The sequence below is a fragment of the Quercus suber genome, unplaced genomic scaffold, assembly GCF_002906115.3.
Source record: "Quercus suber isolate HL8 unplaced genomic scaffold, Cork oak 2.0 scaffold_96, whole genome shotgun sequence".
In the NCBI taxonomy this organism is placed as follows: domain Eukaryota; kingdom Viridiplantae; phylum Streptophyta; class Magnoliopsida; order Fagales; family Fagaceae; genus Quercus; species Quercus suber.
In genome coordinates, this window is record NW_027069561.1 from 1,270,417 (window position 1) to 1,288,031 (window position 17,615).

The 17,615-nt window shown below is 33.1% G+C and overlaps 1 protein-coding gene across 1 annotated transcript; it reads right to left on the reverse strand.

Moving 5' to 3' along the window:
- Positions 1-12,566: 12,566 nt before the first annotated feature.
- On the reverse strand, positions 12,567-17,357 carry LOC112026572 (metal tolerance protein 10). The gene is made up of 6 exons (XM_024059265.2): positions 16,814-17,357; positions 15,419-15,531; positions 14,869-15,114; positions 14,050-14,130; positions 13,490-13,720; positions 12,567-13,179 (listed from the first exon to the last, which is right to left on the reverse strand). Exons 1-6 carry the CDS (start codon positions 16,998-17,000, stop codon positions 12,835-12,837), a joined length of 1,203 nt encoding a protein of 400 aa, XP_023915033.2. The 5' UTR covers positions 17,001-17,357; the 3' UTR covers positions 12,567-12,834.
- Between the last annotated feature and the right edge of the window lie 258 nt (positions 17,358-17,615).

Genomic DNA, 17,615 nt, shown 5'->3' on the forward strand with positions numbered 1-17,615 from the left:
TGATTTTAAAATAAAATTATCAATATTAAAAAAAAAAACCATTCATGTCTAGGGGTTAATTTAGTTTGATTGATTGATTGATTTTTTTTTTTTTTTTCATAAAACTTCTTTTAAACTTTTTGATTTTAAAATAAAATTATCAATATTAAAAAAAAAAAAAACCATTCATGTCTAGGGGTTAATTTAGAAAATATCAATCATTTAGCAAAAATCATATGTATATCATGTGATTATATCCATTAAACCCTTTGTTTTTAATCTAATAGAATGATTAATTTATTACAAACCTTATATCTGAAGGTTAATTTTTTTTTTAAATGAATTAAAGTAATGTCCAAGTTAACTTAGTTAAATGCTTATATATTTAATTATTGATGGTTCTTCCTGAAGAAATCCAAATTCCAGAGTTAGCAAGTAGTGAGGAGCTTAATTCATGATCACAAAGGATGTTGGTAGTACTTAGTAGGTTCTCCACGCCCAATTGCTTGGGCAATCAGTGTTTTAGTTGCATTATGGATTTATGAGCAGTTATAGATGATCTTCAATTAGCTTTCTCGCTCATTTGTTCGTTGAACCTATGCTAAACTTGTTATACACTTTTTGACTAATAGTACCAGTCTATTAGGATCCTCTCAATTTAAAATGGATCCAATTCATGGTTCAGATTAACTATTATAAATAAGATGATGTATCCAGTGTCGTCTTATTTAAGAGTAACATCATTTAAAATTTTAAATAACGTGACATTTGGTACGATTTTTAACAGTTAAAAAAAATAAAAAAATAAATAAAAATAAAAAAACACTCTTTCCATTTCAAGTGAAATGGAAAAGGCATCTTGTCTGCTCATGATTTCTATGCTCCTATTGTTATAGATTGCAAATCTCTCATGAGCTTGATATATTATCTAGAGCTACTTCATTCCTACCATGAAGGAAATCAACCAACTGGTTTCCTAGCAAAACTTGGTTACTTGTAAGGCTTGTCTTTTGTTGTTCATAGCACTCCTCCAATACACAGCTAAGAACTTTTTAAGATTTTGATATGTCAGAATTCGTATTCGACCCGTTATGTAATATTTTTAACTACAACAAGTCTTTTGTTTAGTTTTTGGTTAAAATTTGATTCACTCCCTTGACTTTTACTTTAATTCTCAAATTGATTTCAAAATTTTAATTTTTATCAATTTAGCCTCACTCAGTCAAAATGAAGTCAATCTAGATCTTTTGTGGAAATCTTGTTGTTTGATGAATATTAATTCTATTAAAAAAAAAAGTTGAAACAATTGTATTTGCTAAATGATTTGGATAGAAGAATCATATCTGCTTAATTTAACAAAGTGAAGGACTAAATTAACAAAAATCAAACATTAAGGATTAATTTGACAATTGACGTGAAAGTTTAGGGACTAAAGAATAATTCTAAGACAAAATAATTCTAGATATAAAGGTTCAACCACTAGCACTCATCAATCATCATACACAACACCTACATATGTAGGAACAAAGCAATGAAGGTAGTAAAGGAACATAATTTGACTTATGTAATCGTGAGTTCCAATCAGCTCAATTATTAAAATCTTAACATTAAAAAAAGAAAAAAGAATAGTGTTTACTTGAATATTTATAGAACAATAGGATTTGATTTGTTACATCCCTCATCTGTAGGGTTTCAAATGTAATTCTTCCTTTTTTATAATTGTGAATAATTTGCTGGTTATTTTATCAATTTAGATTAGCAGTGGAATTCAAAATGCAATTAAGTTATCCACAAGTACGTAGAGCCACAGAGAAAGAGAGTTGCGCAAGGACACACCCCCTCTAGCACACTTTTTAGACAATCAATTGATATTGATACCCCAGAAAATATAAAATTTGTAGAAAAGATATTTAAACCAAAAAAAAAAAAAAGGCTTTTGTCCTATTCTCATATCTGTTTGTTTTTGCTGCACGACTTCTGTTTCACTGTTAACATGGACATACATGCTACCAAATTATACAATGCTTCATATACTTCTTGCCAAAAATAAAAAAAAAAAAAGGCTTTTGTCCTATTCTCATATCTGTTTGTTTTTGCTGCACGACTTCTGTTTCACTGTTAACATGGACATACATGCTACCAAATTATACAATGCTTCATATACTTCTTGCCAAAAATGACCATTTCCAGGCATAACATCTAACTTCTGCCAATGTCAAATGACATTTTTTGGTGTTTTTAACAAAGATATCAAGGATTCAAATCACTCTCTCCCACTTAAAATGTGTGTTGTGTGCGTGTATAAAACATGTGATTTTTCATGTCTTTGCTCAGTCTTCAATGTACCCTTTTGGTATATGCATGTGAGAATATCATAAGCTAGACATGCTCCGTCACTGCATTTCATCAAACTCATTGTATGTGAAGTTATCTGCATTGTAGTTTCACTAAATTTTTTGTATGAAATAGAACAATGGATTAACAATTGCGAAAAAGATAAGAGTTAATATCTTGAACTTATGGATCTGGCAGCCTAAATGGATGTTGTTAGACTAATAAATTGGAAGAAGATTGGAGGGAACTGAAAGATAGGTGGTCTAGATTATATATTCATTTTAAGTCATGGCAGAACAAACACTGTTGGCAGCCACAAGTGGAGAATCAATAGTGACACCATAGTAAAGAAAATACCCCAAGTAATGCTAGAGGTTATTGCTTCCATGCATAACTTTCATAATTAAATTGACAAGAAAAATAAATGAAGGCTTTCTGCATTAGCATGACTAGAATGAAGTTTGTCCTGGAGGGTGAACTAATTACAGATATTTTGAGAGAGAAGAATATCCAAAATATTGAAGTAGAGAAAGACTGATGGTATACTTGAGGTAAGAGCCTAAGAAACCTCATCTTTCATCAAATCTAAACTTTATATGAAATTAGAATATTTTTTGTGGATATTTTTGGCTAGTAGTGAGAATATCTAAATATCCAATAAATTTTATAATATGAACAAAGAAGAGATTAAATTATATTTTTGGTATGGGATGCTAAATTATAATTTTGCGTTAACTGCATTTAAAAATTAGAAACTACAAATTTTTACGTTGTTTCAAGATTTGTTTTGCTAGGTGTCAAGTTTCTGCACAGATTTTCTTTAAGGAATGGTGCTTGAAGTTTTGGACTTGATGAAAACAAAAAGTCTAATCACTCAAAAAACTTGTCCTACACCAGCATTTTTTTCCCAATAGTTTTGAAAAAACGCCTATTACAGCGTTTTAAAAACACTGATATATAACATATTTCTATATTGTTAAATATCTTATAGTGGCAGTTTTTAAATCACAAGCATAAGCAGGGCCTATTACAGTAGTTTTTGGAAGCAAAAAGCGCTGGTATAGGGTAAAGAAAACCATCGTTAAATGTAAAATAAGAAAATTATAAAATGTCCTATAGTGACAATTTTAAAATTGTTGTTATAGGTTCACTTACGACAGCAGTTTGCGTCGGTATAGGTCTTGAAATTGCTGATGATGGAAATCACAACACTTAAAAAAAAAAAAAAAAAAAAAAACCGAAATAGGGTTTCAAAACTGTCGAGACTTGTTAAAAAAAAAAAAAAAAGGAGGAAGAAGAATGGTGTATCCGTAAAAGCCAGTGTCCAGGTGCTTTGATTTTGATGATATAGTCATGTATCTAGTTTTGTCCTCATCTCAAAAGTGAACTAAGGGTGGCAGGTGGCAGGAGATTAAAAGAGAAAACATAAAAAATAAATAACAAATAAACAAACAAAAAAAAACAAAAAACAAAAAAAACAAAGAAAGGTGAATTCGAAAATACATGAGGATGAGTCAAGGTTGTGCTCTTCTTTTACAAAGTGACTTTTGACCCTGTATGTAATCTATATGCCTGTCCCTAGGGAACTATTAGTGGCAGAAAGTAAAAGGAAATATATATTATGAATATGGGGATTTTTGGTGTGAGATAGTAGTGGAAAATTATTGGATATTTTTAGTAGATTTTCTTCTGGCCGGGTACTGTTATAAGTTTTCTTAAATTATTTGATTATTGAGTAAATGGTATCTAAAAATTTGTTTTAGGTGATATCTAAGGATTTTAGAGAAAGTGTTAGAGAGAAGTTCTTTTGTGGTGACTTAGTTGAGGTAAGTAATTTTATCCTAATTGGTTTTATTTTTCTTATACTATTGTATTTTAACCTTTGAATATTGTTTATAATTATTACATTTTTATTTTTAAAGTAAAGAATAAAGAATTATCATAAATATATATGGTTACTGAATATATGATTTTATATATATATATATATATGTATTTGAATGAGATATATTTTTGTTTGAACTCTGGTTTGATATATATATGATTTTGGACAATATGATTATGTTTTGACTTTGATACTCAGCCAATAGGGGGTTATTCATTGGTACTGAAACTAGTTCTATCTAGGCATTACAAGCCTATCGTGTTTCTGAACCCAGCTAATGGGGGATATATATTAGCACAGAACTAGTTTCTTTTTAATCTAATGTCTAGTCATGGGGATATAGCATGGCCATAGTCACAAATATATAAGATTGTTGAGAATGTGAATATGTTTGAATTTATGAATTATTTTAAGACTATGAAACTTCTTTAGTTAAATTTTGAAAACCCATAGTATATTATAACTTTTGACATATGTGAAAAATTTTGATCTCATAAATCTATATTATTTTGTTAATCTATATACTTGTTTCAACTAATTTGGTATTTGGTTACTTATTGTGTTGTCAACTCACCCTCCCTCTTTCCCTTTTAGATTCTAATCAGGAAGAACAGCATGTGTTTGAGCTTCCACTGAGATGTGCATATGAGTGAAGTACAGGAATCATTAGAATAAGATTTGGACTCTCATGTTTAAAATTATCCTGTTTAGACTTTTAGTCTCAAAGATTTAGTCTATATTTTCTTATGATGTTGGAAGATTATAATTATAGTTGGACTTTGTGCTTAATTGGATTTGATTTAATATGTCAATTGTTGAGGTTTATTAGTGCTCTTTGAAGGCCTTGCATGCTTGAAAGGTGAAAACCTTGTAAGTATGCGGCTATTGTTGTGTGCTTAACCCTCTTGGTTGGGTTTGGGGCATGACTGCTAGGATCTTCCTCCCCTCCACCAAACCACACTTTCTTGAATCTCAAAAATCTGTATGTTCGAGATACAGATTGAGTGAACTCATTTGGCTACCTTGCATTACTTATTGGTTCTCATTCCGCCGCTTTAAACTTGAGAATTTTCCCATTTTACTGTGTTTGATATCTCCTTGCCTTGCTTTTCTTGTTGGATGTTTTGCAGCATTTGATATCTGGAAATTCTTCTTTCATGGCATGCTTTCCCCTATTCTATCGTGTTTTTATCTCTTTTCTCATCTCTTTGTTGGAATGCTTAGTGAAGGTTTTAGATTCCTTCAACATCTTCTAACTCTTTTATTCAAATGGGTTGGGCCTTTTTGGGCCTATTTCATATCTTTCTCTTAATCACATGGGCCCACTTATTCTCACACTCAAGCATTCTGCAGCTAGACCATTTCTTAGGCCACTTCTAGCAGACATGGACTTGGATGTTGACTCTCAAAGTTTCTCACCATTATTCAAGGCTTGGTTTACTGGGCTTCGGCCCTTGCTTATTAGCCCAAAATGTGTAAAAAGCATTGGGTATTAACATCTTCTTTTCTTTTTTTTTTCTTTTTTTTTTTCCCTCTAAAACAAGGAATACATTACTTTTTTAACAAGGAGTAGTCTTTCCTTCTGCATCAAGAAAACTCAAATTAAATTTTCTTTCTTCAACTAAAAAACCTAATTGACTTTCCAAATCACAATTGAAATTTGAGGCAATTTCCCAACAATCCCAACTACCTAGTAAATTTTTTATTTTATTTTATTTTATTTGATGCTTAAACTAGGGTTGTTCAAAAATAAACCAACGCAGACAAAACTGGCCAGAGCCTTGCCGATCTGACCAACAGAAGGCTCCACCAAAACTTTCGGGTAAGGTGTTGGCAGTCCTTTTCTATTACCGACGTTGGCTAATCTAGTGATTGGCTACAAGATTTGCTCACCGAAGAGAAACCGAACCGACTAATATATATATATATATATTATGTGATTGAGTGATCCACGTTTGTTGCTTGGCTTTCGTTATTTTTTTTTTCTTTTTGATAGAAACGTCTGCAACTTGATTTTTAAGAACTTGTGCCAGGATTTATATTATATTTTAATATAGAGAAATGATATGTCTATAACATTTTACAACATTTTTACAACAAATCTTAAGTGGCAGGTTGTTACTGGTTGTTATTGTTGGGGCAAAAAAGTAATTTTGGTGTTAGTTTCAAATTTGAACCAATAACAACTAACCACCTGTGATTTGTTGTAAAAATGTTGTAAACGTAGCATCTCTCTTTAATATAACATTAATAATATTGTATCTTTTTAAACTTCCATTTTTTAAACCATTTAATGACCAATTCAGTCTCCTCCTTCACTTTTTAAATCATTTAATGAACTTGTGCCTAGCTTTCTTTAGTTTTTAAACCATTTTTTAAATTGTGTTGTTTTAGACTTCTATTTTTTACACTCAACTCAGTCTCCTCCTTCAAGTGAAACGGTGCTGTTCTACTGTGTGAGATGTTTTTTTCTCTTTAGAAGAACAATACACATAACCAAACTAACTGCACCGAACTGATGGAATGCATTACACCTTGTGTAGACTATTTTTTTTCCTTCTATACGACAGGTTTGGTTAGTTATGGGAGGAAATCGAACCTTATAGGTGTGGTACAAAAAACCCCTCAAAAATTGATCAAACCGAATTGTGTACAGGCCTAGCTTAAGCTACCATAGTAAAATAAATCCATGAGTCTTAAAAAATACATGACAAAAGTTAATTTCATAATTAATATGGCATCTTAAATTACATGGCAAATAAAAGCTTGTCCTTTCTATCCAACTCATAACATAGAGGAAAAAAGAAAAAAAAGAAAAAAAGAAAAAAAAAAGGCTTTACGCACTTTGTACAATACGTTGTTCTAAGCCGGTCTCAACTCATTATTGCACCTTTGGGCTTGGGCTTGGGCAAATACATTGTTCTGAGCCGGTCTCAACTCAAACATCCTACCAACTAGAGCAGTGAACTTTTGGGCTTAGGGAGCTGTAAGAATTTTCTTCAACTTCTTTGTTTTCAGAAACTTTAATGGCTTGTTTGGAAGTTTAGAGAGGGAGGAGAGTAGAGGAGAGTAGAGGGGAGGGGAGTAGTGGGGAGGAGAGTAGAGGAGAATGATTCACCTCCACCTTATTTGGATGTTTTTAAAATTAGTAAGGGGGAAGGGAGTAATTAGCCCTTCCCCTTGTGTAATTTTATTAATATAATAAGGGTAAATTAGGTAATTTACTTGGTCAATAGTTTATGTACTCTACTTTCCCTCCAAATCTTTCCAATTTGGGGGAATTAAAATTGAGAGGTTAGAGGGAGTCCAAACCCCTCCAAACTCCTCCAAACCCCTCCCCCTCATTCTTTAAAAAACTTCCAAACAAGATAATTGCATTACTCTCCCTCCCTCTACTCTACTCCCTCTCCTTTTTTAAACATCCAAACATGCCATAAGGGATGGTGGGCGAGACACAACTATGTGGCCTTTTCTTCACCCTGCAATAATCCAAGGTCCAAGGACATTACCGGTTCAAGCTGGTGGGATCTCTGGATAGTGACGACCATCGTCCATTGGCTTCATGCCCCATAGCTCCTGGAATTGAGGTTGAGGGGTGCCCTGTTCTTTGAGATGCTTAAGGAAATTGCCATGACTAAGGGCTATCTCTTGCGCACATATGATATTTCAGGTCCTCCAATGCTGGTGAAGATGGCAGATGAAGCTCAAGAGTTCATTAATTTGAATTATTCTGCTTCATTTGGGATAAACTGTGCATCTTAAAGGTAAGTCTTGCACACCAAAAAAAATACTATTTCCTGACATATCAAAAAGTTACTTCATTTATTTTAACATATTACTTTACAATGTATCATATATCACATCTTTTATTTTTTATTTTTACCATTTTATCTAAATATTATTTCTTTATTCTTTTTTATATCTTTATTAATTGAGGAGAGAGAAAGTAATAAAATAATATCTACTCCCTCCATCTCATTTTTTTTTGTCATCTATTTCATTTTGAGATGTTCCAAAATATTGTTCTGTTTCTAAAAATAAAAGTTATTAATTTACTAATGTTCCTATTATACCCCTATTAATTTACTAATTCAATTTTTTGGTAAATTTTTTTAAGGATAATTTTGGAAACTTATATATTTTTTAAAGATAGACAAGACAATATGATGTTTCCTTAAAAAGTTTAACTTTTCAAACAGGACAAAAAAATTGGAATGGAGGGAGTATATTTTTAGCATATTAGTCTTGCTCTTCTAAAGTAGAACATCATTGTAGCATATGCCATTTCTTTTTTGACATTTGGCACATCTCATGAGATATGATTTTGGTGTTTGGTGTGCTCAATACAAATTCTTTACGTAATTAGATGCTTTTAAAAAAAAAAAAAAAAAAAAAATTCCAAGACCGAAGTGTTAAATTTGCATTAGGTTGAAGGGGCTTGGTATGTGACAGAATAATATGTTTGATATAAAATGATTGAAATCACATTAAGTACACCAAGTGAAACCACTACCCAAAAAAAAAAAAAAAAAGAGAGAGAGAATTCATTTAAACGGTTCCTGTCACGCAAAATTATCTCTCTATTAAGTATTAACAATCTCGACGTCAAAAAAAAGTATTAACAACCTTGAGATAAGTTTCAAAGCAGCATGACAGTCTTTACAAACATGAAGATTCTTCATGATCCTAATTGGCATTCCGGGTGGTATTTTCATCAACCCCAAGGCCAGTGCTAATTTTTCACCATAGCGATGTAGAAATTCCTCCTCCTTGTTTTCTTCTACATCCAGAAGTACAATTGAAGTGTTTGGGACATATCCTTTTAGCTTCAATACTTGAAGTAGTTTTCCCCACATCTGAAATAATTCCTCTGCTTGAGGGTGGGACTCATCCCCAGCAACAAACTTATGAACCACTCCATCTACTGTGATTAAACTCCACCCCAGGTGCTTTCTTCACACCTTCTCATCTTTGCTGTGTCTTCCCACCGTTCTGCTTCAGCATAAATGTTTGATAAAAACCACGTTGCATCCACCATTTAATGGATCCAGTTCCAAAAGGTGTTGGATTGCTTCTTCAGCCAGTTCAACGTTTTTGTGAACTCTGCATCCACCAAGAAAAGCTCCCCACACAACCCTATTGGGTTTGATATAAACTCAAAGGCCTCTTGGAGAGGTCTGCCCAACTAAATAGATCAACCATACAACCAAAATGATCAAACAATCCCATAAACTCGAGTAATGCTAGGAATACAACTTTTACTACAATTTTTGTCACAACGTGCTCATGTGACAAGTCATCAGTGGTGGAATAAAAGTGGTGGGTCCATATGGGTACACAACTCCACCACTCACAACTTAAAAGTGCTCATGTGACAAGTTATCAGTGGTGGAATAAAAGTGGTGGGTCCATATGGGTACACAACTCCACCACTCACAACTTAAAAGCCTTTTGGAGAAGGTCTCCCAACTAAATAGATCAACCATACAATCAAAATGATCACACTATCCCATAATCTCGAATAATGCTAGGACCACAACTTTTGCTACAACTTTTCTCACAACTTATTCACGTGGCAAGCCATGAGTGGTGGAGTAAAAGTGGTGGGTTTAAATGGGTTCACAACTCCACCACTCACGACTTACCACGTGAGCAAATTGTAGTAAAAGTTGTATTTCTAACATTATTACTATGTAATGACTTTGAAAAATTGACACCCCTTATCTATCATTCCCATGTGGCAAGGTAACAAGCATGCAATGGTCCAATTAAGTTTACATCATTCGACTTCATGCCTACTTGAACCATCTTAGGAAAGAGTCTCAAAGCTTCCTCGGCTTGTCCAAGCATTGTAAGAAATCATGGCTGACCATGATACAATTGTCCGTTCTTTCATCTCATCAAAAACTCTACAAGCATCCTTCAAGCATTCACATTTGAGGTTTGTATTATGAAAATAAAGGGAATTGGAGATGCCTTAGTGTTTTATATCTTAGCAATTTTTAGGTTTGTATGAAAATAAAGAGAATTAGCACATTTGTATTAAGAAAATATTGTTACTTTTAATTGGGTTTTCTGCATTAGCATGACTAGAATGAAGTTTATCCTGCATTATCCAAATTTTATCATCTTGCATTAAAAGAAAAATGGCTGCATATCAAAGACTACTACAAAATCAACCGTTTAATGAAGTATCATCTTGGTGCGATGGTCACTCCACAAGTATAAGTGTTTGAGGGGTATAGGGGGCAAGGACCGAGGTTCAAGTCTTCAAGAGGGAGTTTTACACATATATATATACTTAGATTAGGATAGAGTAGAAATTTTATTTTATTAAAATAAAAAAAAAATGAAGCATTATCAACTAAATAATAAGAGGGATGCTTATGATTAGCGGCATTAAGCTACTGCATGGTAAATTCTATAATCTAACATCAATATAATATTAAAAAAATGAAAGAGTAACATTTAACGTTGCTAAGTGCTAACATTATTTTTTTTTTAATTCTTTTTTCATTTTCCAATAAATTCAACCCTTCTCTTATTCTATTTCTTTATTTATTTATTTCTTTCTTCTTCTTCTTCTTCTTCTTCTTCTTTTTTGGTCTCTTCCTCTCCCAGAAATTAAAACCAACTAATTGAATTCAACCATGAACCATCCTCACGTTTTCGTTTTCTTCTTAGCAACGTTTAACGCTTTCCCATTTCTTCCTTCCTTATTCTTATCTCAAGAGCAACAAGCTCTTTTACCTTCTTCAATTTTCTGAGCTAAGCTTGCAAGGTGTTTGTCAAAATGTCTGATTATAACCATCTCGTGAAATGAGGGCTTTGAAAGTGTATTTCTGGGATTAAACTTGCAATATCTTTTCTGGTTTAGTCGGAGAGGCTTACTAAGTTTTCTCTTTTGTGCCTCTTGGTTGAGTAACATTCTTCAATGGTGTCATCGTTCACGATATTCTTCCTCTATCCTCACACTACTGCTTCAGAAGCCTCATGCTTTCCCGCTGCTTCCATCAACCTTGAATTGAATTGATATATATATATATATATATATAGACATATTGAATTGTCAACCTTGAGTAAAAAAAAAAAAAAAAAAATGAAGCATCATCAACTAAATAATAAGAGGGATGCTTATGATTAGCGGGATTAAGCTACTGCATGGTAAATTCTATAATCTAACATCAATATAATATTAAAAAAATGAAAGCGTAACATTTAATGTTGCTAAGTGCTAACATCATTTTTTTTTTAATTCTTTTTTCATTTTCCAATAAATTCAACCCTTCTCTTATTCTATTTCTTTCTTTCTTTCTTTCTTTCTTTCTTCTTCTTCTTCTTCTTCTTTTTTGGTCTCTTCCTCTCCCAGAAATTAAATCCAACTAATTGAATTCAACCATGAACCATCCTCACGTTTTCGTTTTCTTCTTAGCAACGTTTAACGCTTTCCCATTTCTTCCTTCCTTATTCTTATCTCAAGAGCAACAAGCTCTTTTACCTTCTTCAATTTTCTGAGCTAAGCTTGCAAGGTGTTTGTCAAAATGTCTGATTATAACCATCTCGTGAAATGAGGGCTTTGAAAGTGTATTTCTGGGATTAAACTTGCAATATCTTTTCTGGTTTAGTCGGAGAGGCTTACTAAGTTTTCTCTTTTGTGCCTCTTGGTTGAGTAACATTCTTCAATGGTGTCATCGTTCACGATATTCTTCCTCTATCCTCACACTACTGCTTCAGAAGCCTCATGCTTTCCCGCTGCTTCCATCAACCTTGAATTGAATTGATATATATATGTATATATATATAGACATATTGAATTGTCAACCTTGAGGATTTGTTCTTAATGCTCAAGGATATGTTCTTGATTCTCTGGAAAAAGAAGATAATAATGATCTGATTCTCAATGTTTCGAACTTGAAGTTACCTATAAATAAAAAATAAAAAAAATGTTTCGAAACTTCAAGTTTCTTTATCTAGGGGTTTCTATTGCATCATCACGTTTTAGTCTGTTGATATGCCGAATATAATGTCAGCATTGTGACCTTGAACATACTTTGATGCCTTTTCACGTCACAAATACCTATTAGATATTGGATTCAAACCGATTGCATATAGTAAGAAGAGCATCCACTCAATGGTACTTAACAATAAGAGGATATAATAATTAGTTGTGTGCTGCTATCGGAAGTTATGCATCTGCTGATTCTTGAAATCTCTTTCAGAAAGAAGAAACCAATAATGATACTTGTAGGCATATTTCATCTAAAAACAGCAAGGAGTGTTTTTGGAAGTGAATTTTGGGAAATATTCACTTATCTGTTGAATGTTCTTATGTCATCACTATTGAACATGTATTTGATGAAGTGTCTCATTTGTAAAACTTGAGAGTAATAAGATTACTTCTTGTTTTTGTTTTAATAGAGGAGAGTTTCACTAACACAACTGGTAAGATAATGAAAACTTCAAAAGATAAAATTTGTTAAAATCTATTGTATAAGTTGGAACTTACTCGCACATTGTGCAGGTTCGCAACTGGTTACAATAGAATCACATCACATATTAACTAAATCAGCAACTCACCCTTTTAGTCTGGAAAGGCTTAGCTCTGATCATTACTACTGTCATCATCATCATTGTCATCAAACCCCAATCTTGTGTTCAGGCCTATGAGAATACTCAAAATCTATATGTACAAAAGCTCGCTCAATTTCAGGGAGTTGCTCAAGTTTTTCTTGCAGTGACTCACCAATATCATGAGCTTTGTTCAAAAGCATGTCTTGCGGCAAAACTATGTCAACCTCCACAAAATAATTTGAACCAAAAGTGTATGCTCTTACTGTGTCAATGTGCTTGATATCTTCATGGTGGTTCCATATCAGGTATGTTAGCTTTGCCAAAAATTCAGGCGGTGCTGTCCTTCCAATCAGTGCCCAGACATTCTCAATGACTATCTTCGTCCATGTATTCATTGTATATAGTGCTATCTGCATCACAGGTTCAACAAATCATTATGAAAAGATAGATTAAGATCAACTCCAAGAAGCCAATCACAAATAGTGGGCATTTCACTTAAAACATGAGAGATATAGAGTGAATGCCAATATTTGGACACACAAAACATGGCTGCTAGTTATTTTGATAATTTTAGGAAAAGAAAGGAAACTAAGGACTTGCAAAGTAGCTGAATTCAGTTACCATTATTCCTTTTGGATGAATAAAAACAACAAACAAACCCAATTATCGAAAGTATAGTAAACAAGAAGAAGAAGAAAAAAGAGCTGCATATGAACTCACCACAACAGCCCCAGTAGGATCAATCCACCAATAATATCGAATGGCCAAGATGGCTGCTGCCAAACCAATTGAATTAGTAATAACGTCGAAAAAATGATCTTGAGCATAGGCTCTAATAATATCATTTTTAAACTTTCGACAATAGACCACAAGCATAAACTTCACTATGGTTACAGAGACCATTATCCCAATCATCCATTTCTCCTTCTCAGGATCCTTTTCAGGCTGGGTCTGTAATCAGCACAAAAAATGAAAAAAAATATTAAGGACTCACTGATACAGCAAATGACTACAGAAAATGAAAATTTAGAACAGTCATGTTCAAATTTTGCATCCACCAACTCAGAATGTGATCTAACATGGATCTCATACATTTAGGTAGTAGCTTTTCATGAAGTACCAAGAACCAAGGTCACACTGAACCTCAGACATTAAAGAAGGGAGCTAATTTCAAATCCATCTCAAAGTCAACTTTGATTAAACTTTGTCTGCGTCTAGCCATGCTCACTGCAGCTACATCCTTAACTTAGATTGGAGCATGTGAAGTAAAAGCTGCATACCTTTGCCATGAATTGTCGACCAGACTCAAGCAGAATTTGTAATCCAAGAGTTGCCATTACTGAAGCAAAAACAATGATTCCCTGCAATCTCAAGCTAAATTAGTAAAAAATAAAATTCCATTAAAGCATAAGTTGGGTCCACATCCCTGTAAGTCATAATCACTCTTGAAACTACACTCAAATTCTATGCTCAAGAGTCAAAACCAATATTATTTATTCCCAAGAGTAGATTGTTTGACTACTTTTCCATTTGATCCCATAAGTTTTTTATTCCTAAGACTAGATTGTGTCTATTCAACGCAGTTTCTAATTAAACAAATTTGCTCAAAACCAATGCTATTTGTTTATAAACTCAGTAGACCCTAAGCTCAACATTTCAATAACAAAATGAGAGCCTAAAGCATGGACCTGATGAAATATTTAGTATTGTATTGCATTAATCTCAAACTTCTTGTAATAGAATAAACTGTGGCATGACATCATGAAATGTCTATCTATTGCCTTTGCCTCTAGCATTTGTGGAATAAGACATAGCTGAGCCGATAGTAGCAACGATGAAATAGCATTTCAGCTTATTTCTCTCATTGATTGCAGAAAGGATATCATGAAATGAAGAAATAAAAACATAAAATCTTGACTTCTTTGGGGTTAACTTTTTTGATTAGTTTAAGATGAATAATTTTCACTCCACCAACTTCTGAGCAACCAAATGATCCACAGATGCAACACAAACCAAGTATGAATGCTGATTATCAGCTTCAACAACTTCAATCCATCAGAATCTGAGTTTTCAAAGAATTATTTGATTGGATGACTTACCACTGGCTGCATCCGGTTTTTTCCAATTGGATAACGATACAGGTTTGGGTTTCTCATGGCATGGGCTGTGAACCACAATATAAACCCTGACAAGAGATCTAAAAGTGAATCTAATGTTGAGGCAATAACCGTTAATGATCTGCTCTGAATAGAAACATAGAGTTTTGCCGCAAAGAGCACAATGTTAGCTATGTTTGACAAATAGATAGCCATCCTCTCACTCTTCGCAAGCTGCTGCATCTCATCCTGAGAATAATAATTTGCAAAACAATTAACAATGAAAAAAAATATTGGTTTTTGATTTCTAGGAAACAAGAAAGATTTTAAACTGAGATGAGTTAGTATGGGTTTTTCTTTTTCTTTTTGGCTTGTGTGTATGTTTTTGGGGGGGGTGGGGGGGGGGTGGGTGTGGGGGTGGTGTTCACTTGGTGGTATATAACGGAAGATTGAACTTTTCATTAACTATTTCACATGGTCAAAAATGAGAAATTATTCTCCTACTTTGTTCTACAAGTTGTCATTCAAAATCTTCAAGTTGAACACAACCAACCTCTGTTAGACTTCCCAGCGTACCGCCATTTTCAGCCATGGTCTCCATCTCAGTAAACTCTTCAAGGAGTCTTTCTTGTTTCTTATAATAATCAGAAACCTTGCTTCGTCTCCCTACAGTCAAAAGTACCAAGTTTTGCATTATGTTCATCACTACTAATGAATAAGGTGGCAATTGAAAGCATTCAAAGTCATCAAATATTGATGTTTCATTTTCCAAAAGAACCTAACATCATTCAAGTATGTTAAAAGTAACAATCCATTGAATAATTATGCTATTAGAATTCCAAGCATAACATCAAAGGCCATATGTGAAGTCTATAGTTACTCTCTTTATGTATCATCTCCAAAGAATGTGAAAGGAGTTATTCCCTAAAGCCTCATGACTCCATCATTCACAAATTTTAAGTGCAAGAATTATAGAATGTCCCTTGCTGGTAATTGAAAGTTTCCAAAAAGCATCTAACAAGAATAAATTCTCTTCAAAATTCAAGGCCAAAAGATCAATGGATTATATTTTTTCCCCAGCTATTTATCTCTAGTTTGGTTGTTGCGGTAACAAAGTTGGGATGTCAAAATTCAACAATCAATTCATATGCATCAATTGAATGTCAATAATTGCCCCCTTTTTTTTTTTCGCAAAACAAAGTAATAAACCATTGGATCAATAACTCGGTTGAGTCAACTTAGTTGTTAACCCCAAAATCAGATTATAAGCTTGAAAAAATAAATATAAAATAAATAAAAAAGCTTTGAAATTTGTAGAAAGAAATCAGTATCTTGGCCGAGTCAACTCAGTTACCAAGCTAAAAATCAAATTATACACCGAAAGTAAAAGCACATCTTTGAAGTTTGTACTTTGTACAAAAAAATTAGTAACTCGTCTGAGTCAACTCAGTTATCAAGCCAACAATCAGATTTACACTGAACAAGGAAACCAGGGAGTAGTGACTCGGTTGACTGAGTCAACTCAGATATGAAGCGCAAAATCAGATTACATATTTTACATAAACAAAGAACATCTGTGTCCTTTTTTATTTTACGGTAGATAGTTCTTGAATCTTGCTAAGAAAAGAAAGATTTATGGAATTTGAAAAAAAACAAAAAAAAAAAAAAATTATCATTCTAGTATTGGCATGTCCTGGTCATTATTAAACTGTTGGTGCATCATAACTTTAACATAATATCATATTATATAATATAATTCATGCTAACATCCGTACATACATATATATTGATAGATAAGGTTTTATCTTTATCTTTTTTTTCTTTTTCAAAGTACAATTAAATTCAATTATATGGCTAATTGCTCAAAACAACCACAAGATTGAGGTAAATTATATGAGTAAAGAATTGTGTATATGCAATATATGTATGTTCATGAAAGAATACTTACTTGGGGCATGAAGAAAGCTGCTGAGAGTGAAGAAACCATACTGATGATCACCACCTCTGCTTCCACTAAGTGCTGGAAACTCTTGCACACTCAGCCTCCAAGACCCTGATGACATTTCACTTCTCGATGCTGATTCAACATCGTGTAGCACCAAATTCTCTCTTCTGCTCTCATGGGTCACTTCCATGATGAGCTCTCTCTCTCTCTCTCTCTCTCTCTCAAACAAGACCGTGTGGCCTTCTATGTTGAGCTTGAGCTTTTGTTAATGAAAAATTGAAAACATAAACATGGCAAAGTCTTTGATAAATATTAAATAATATATTATGTATAACAAGTCTAGTACTTTTTCTGTACCACTAATAAGTCTTCACTGCAAAGACTGAGAATTTCTAAAGAAATGGACCGGATGGAACATAATAAAAGAATAGAATAGCATAAAAGAGAAAGAAATAAGATAAAGTTATCACACAGTTGTTTGTTGACATCTTCGAACTTGCAAAGAAATTTCCTAGAACAATTAATGCAAAGCTAAAAGCAACTTCCACGTATAAAGGTTTGGGTGCATAATAAAGTTTTTTCTTTCGGTAGGTCGAGTTCATATCTTGACTCGTATACATATTAATACTGCTATCATTGCTTCCTAGGGGCGAAGAAAAACCGGATCCTTTTAAGGGTGAGGGAAGTTTGTACGAAGCATAGCGGGAAAGGTGGATCAACCAAAACGTGTATTTTATTTTTCAACAAATTTTCTCACATACTTTTTAATGTACTTCGATAATTTCATACGTATGATATACCAATT

Coding starts and splice junctions, on each gene's coding strand:
- LOC112026572 (XM_024059265.2), bottom strand. CDS start 17,000: ATGGAAGTGACCCATGAGAGCAGAAGAGAGAATTTGGTGCTACACGAT. Junction 15,115..15,418: donor CGCTGGGAAGTCTAACAGAG/GTTGGTTGTGTT, acceptor TATTATTCTCAG/GATGAGATGCAGCAGCTTGC. Junction 13,721..14,049: donor GTCGACAATTCATGGCAAAG/GTATGCAGCTTT, acceptor TGCTGATTACAG/ACCCAGCCTGAAAAGGATCC.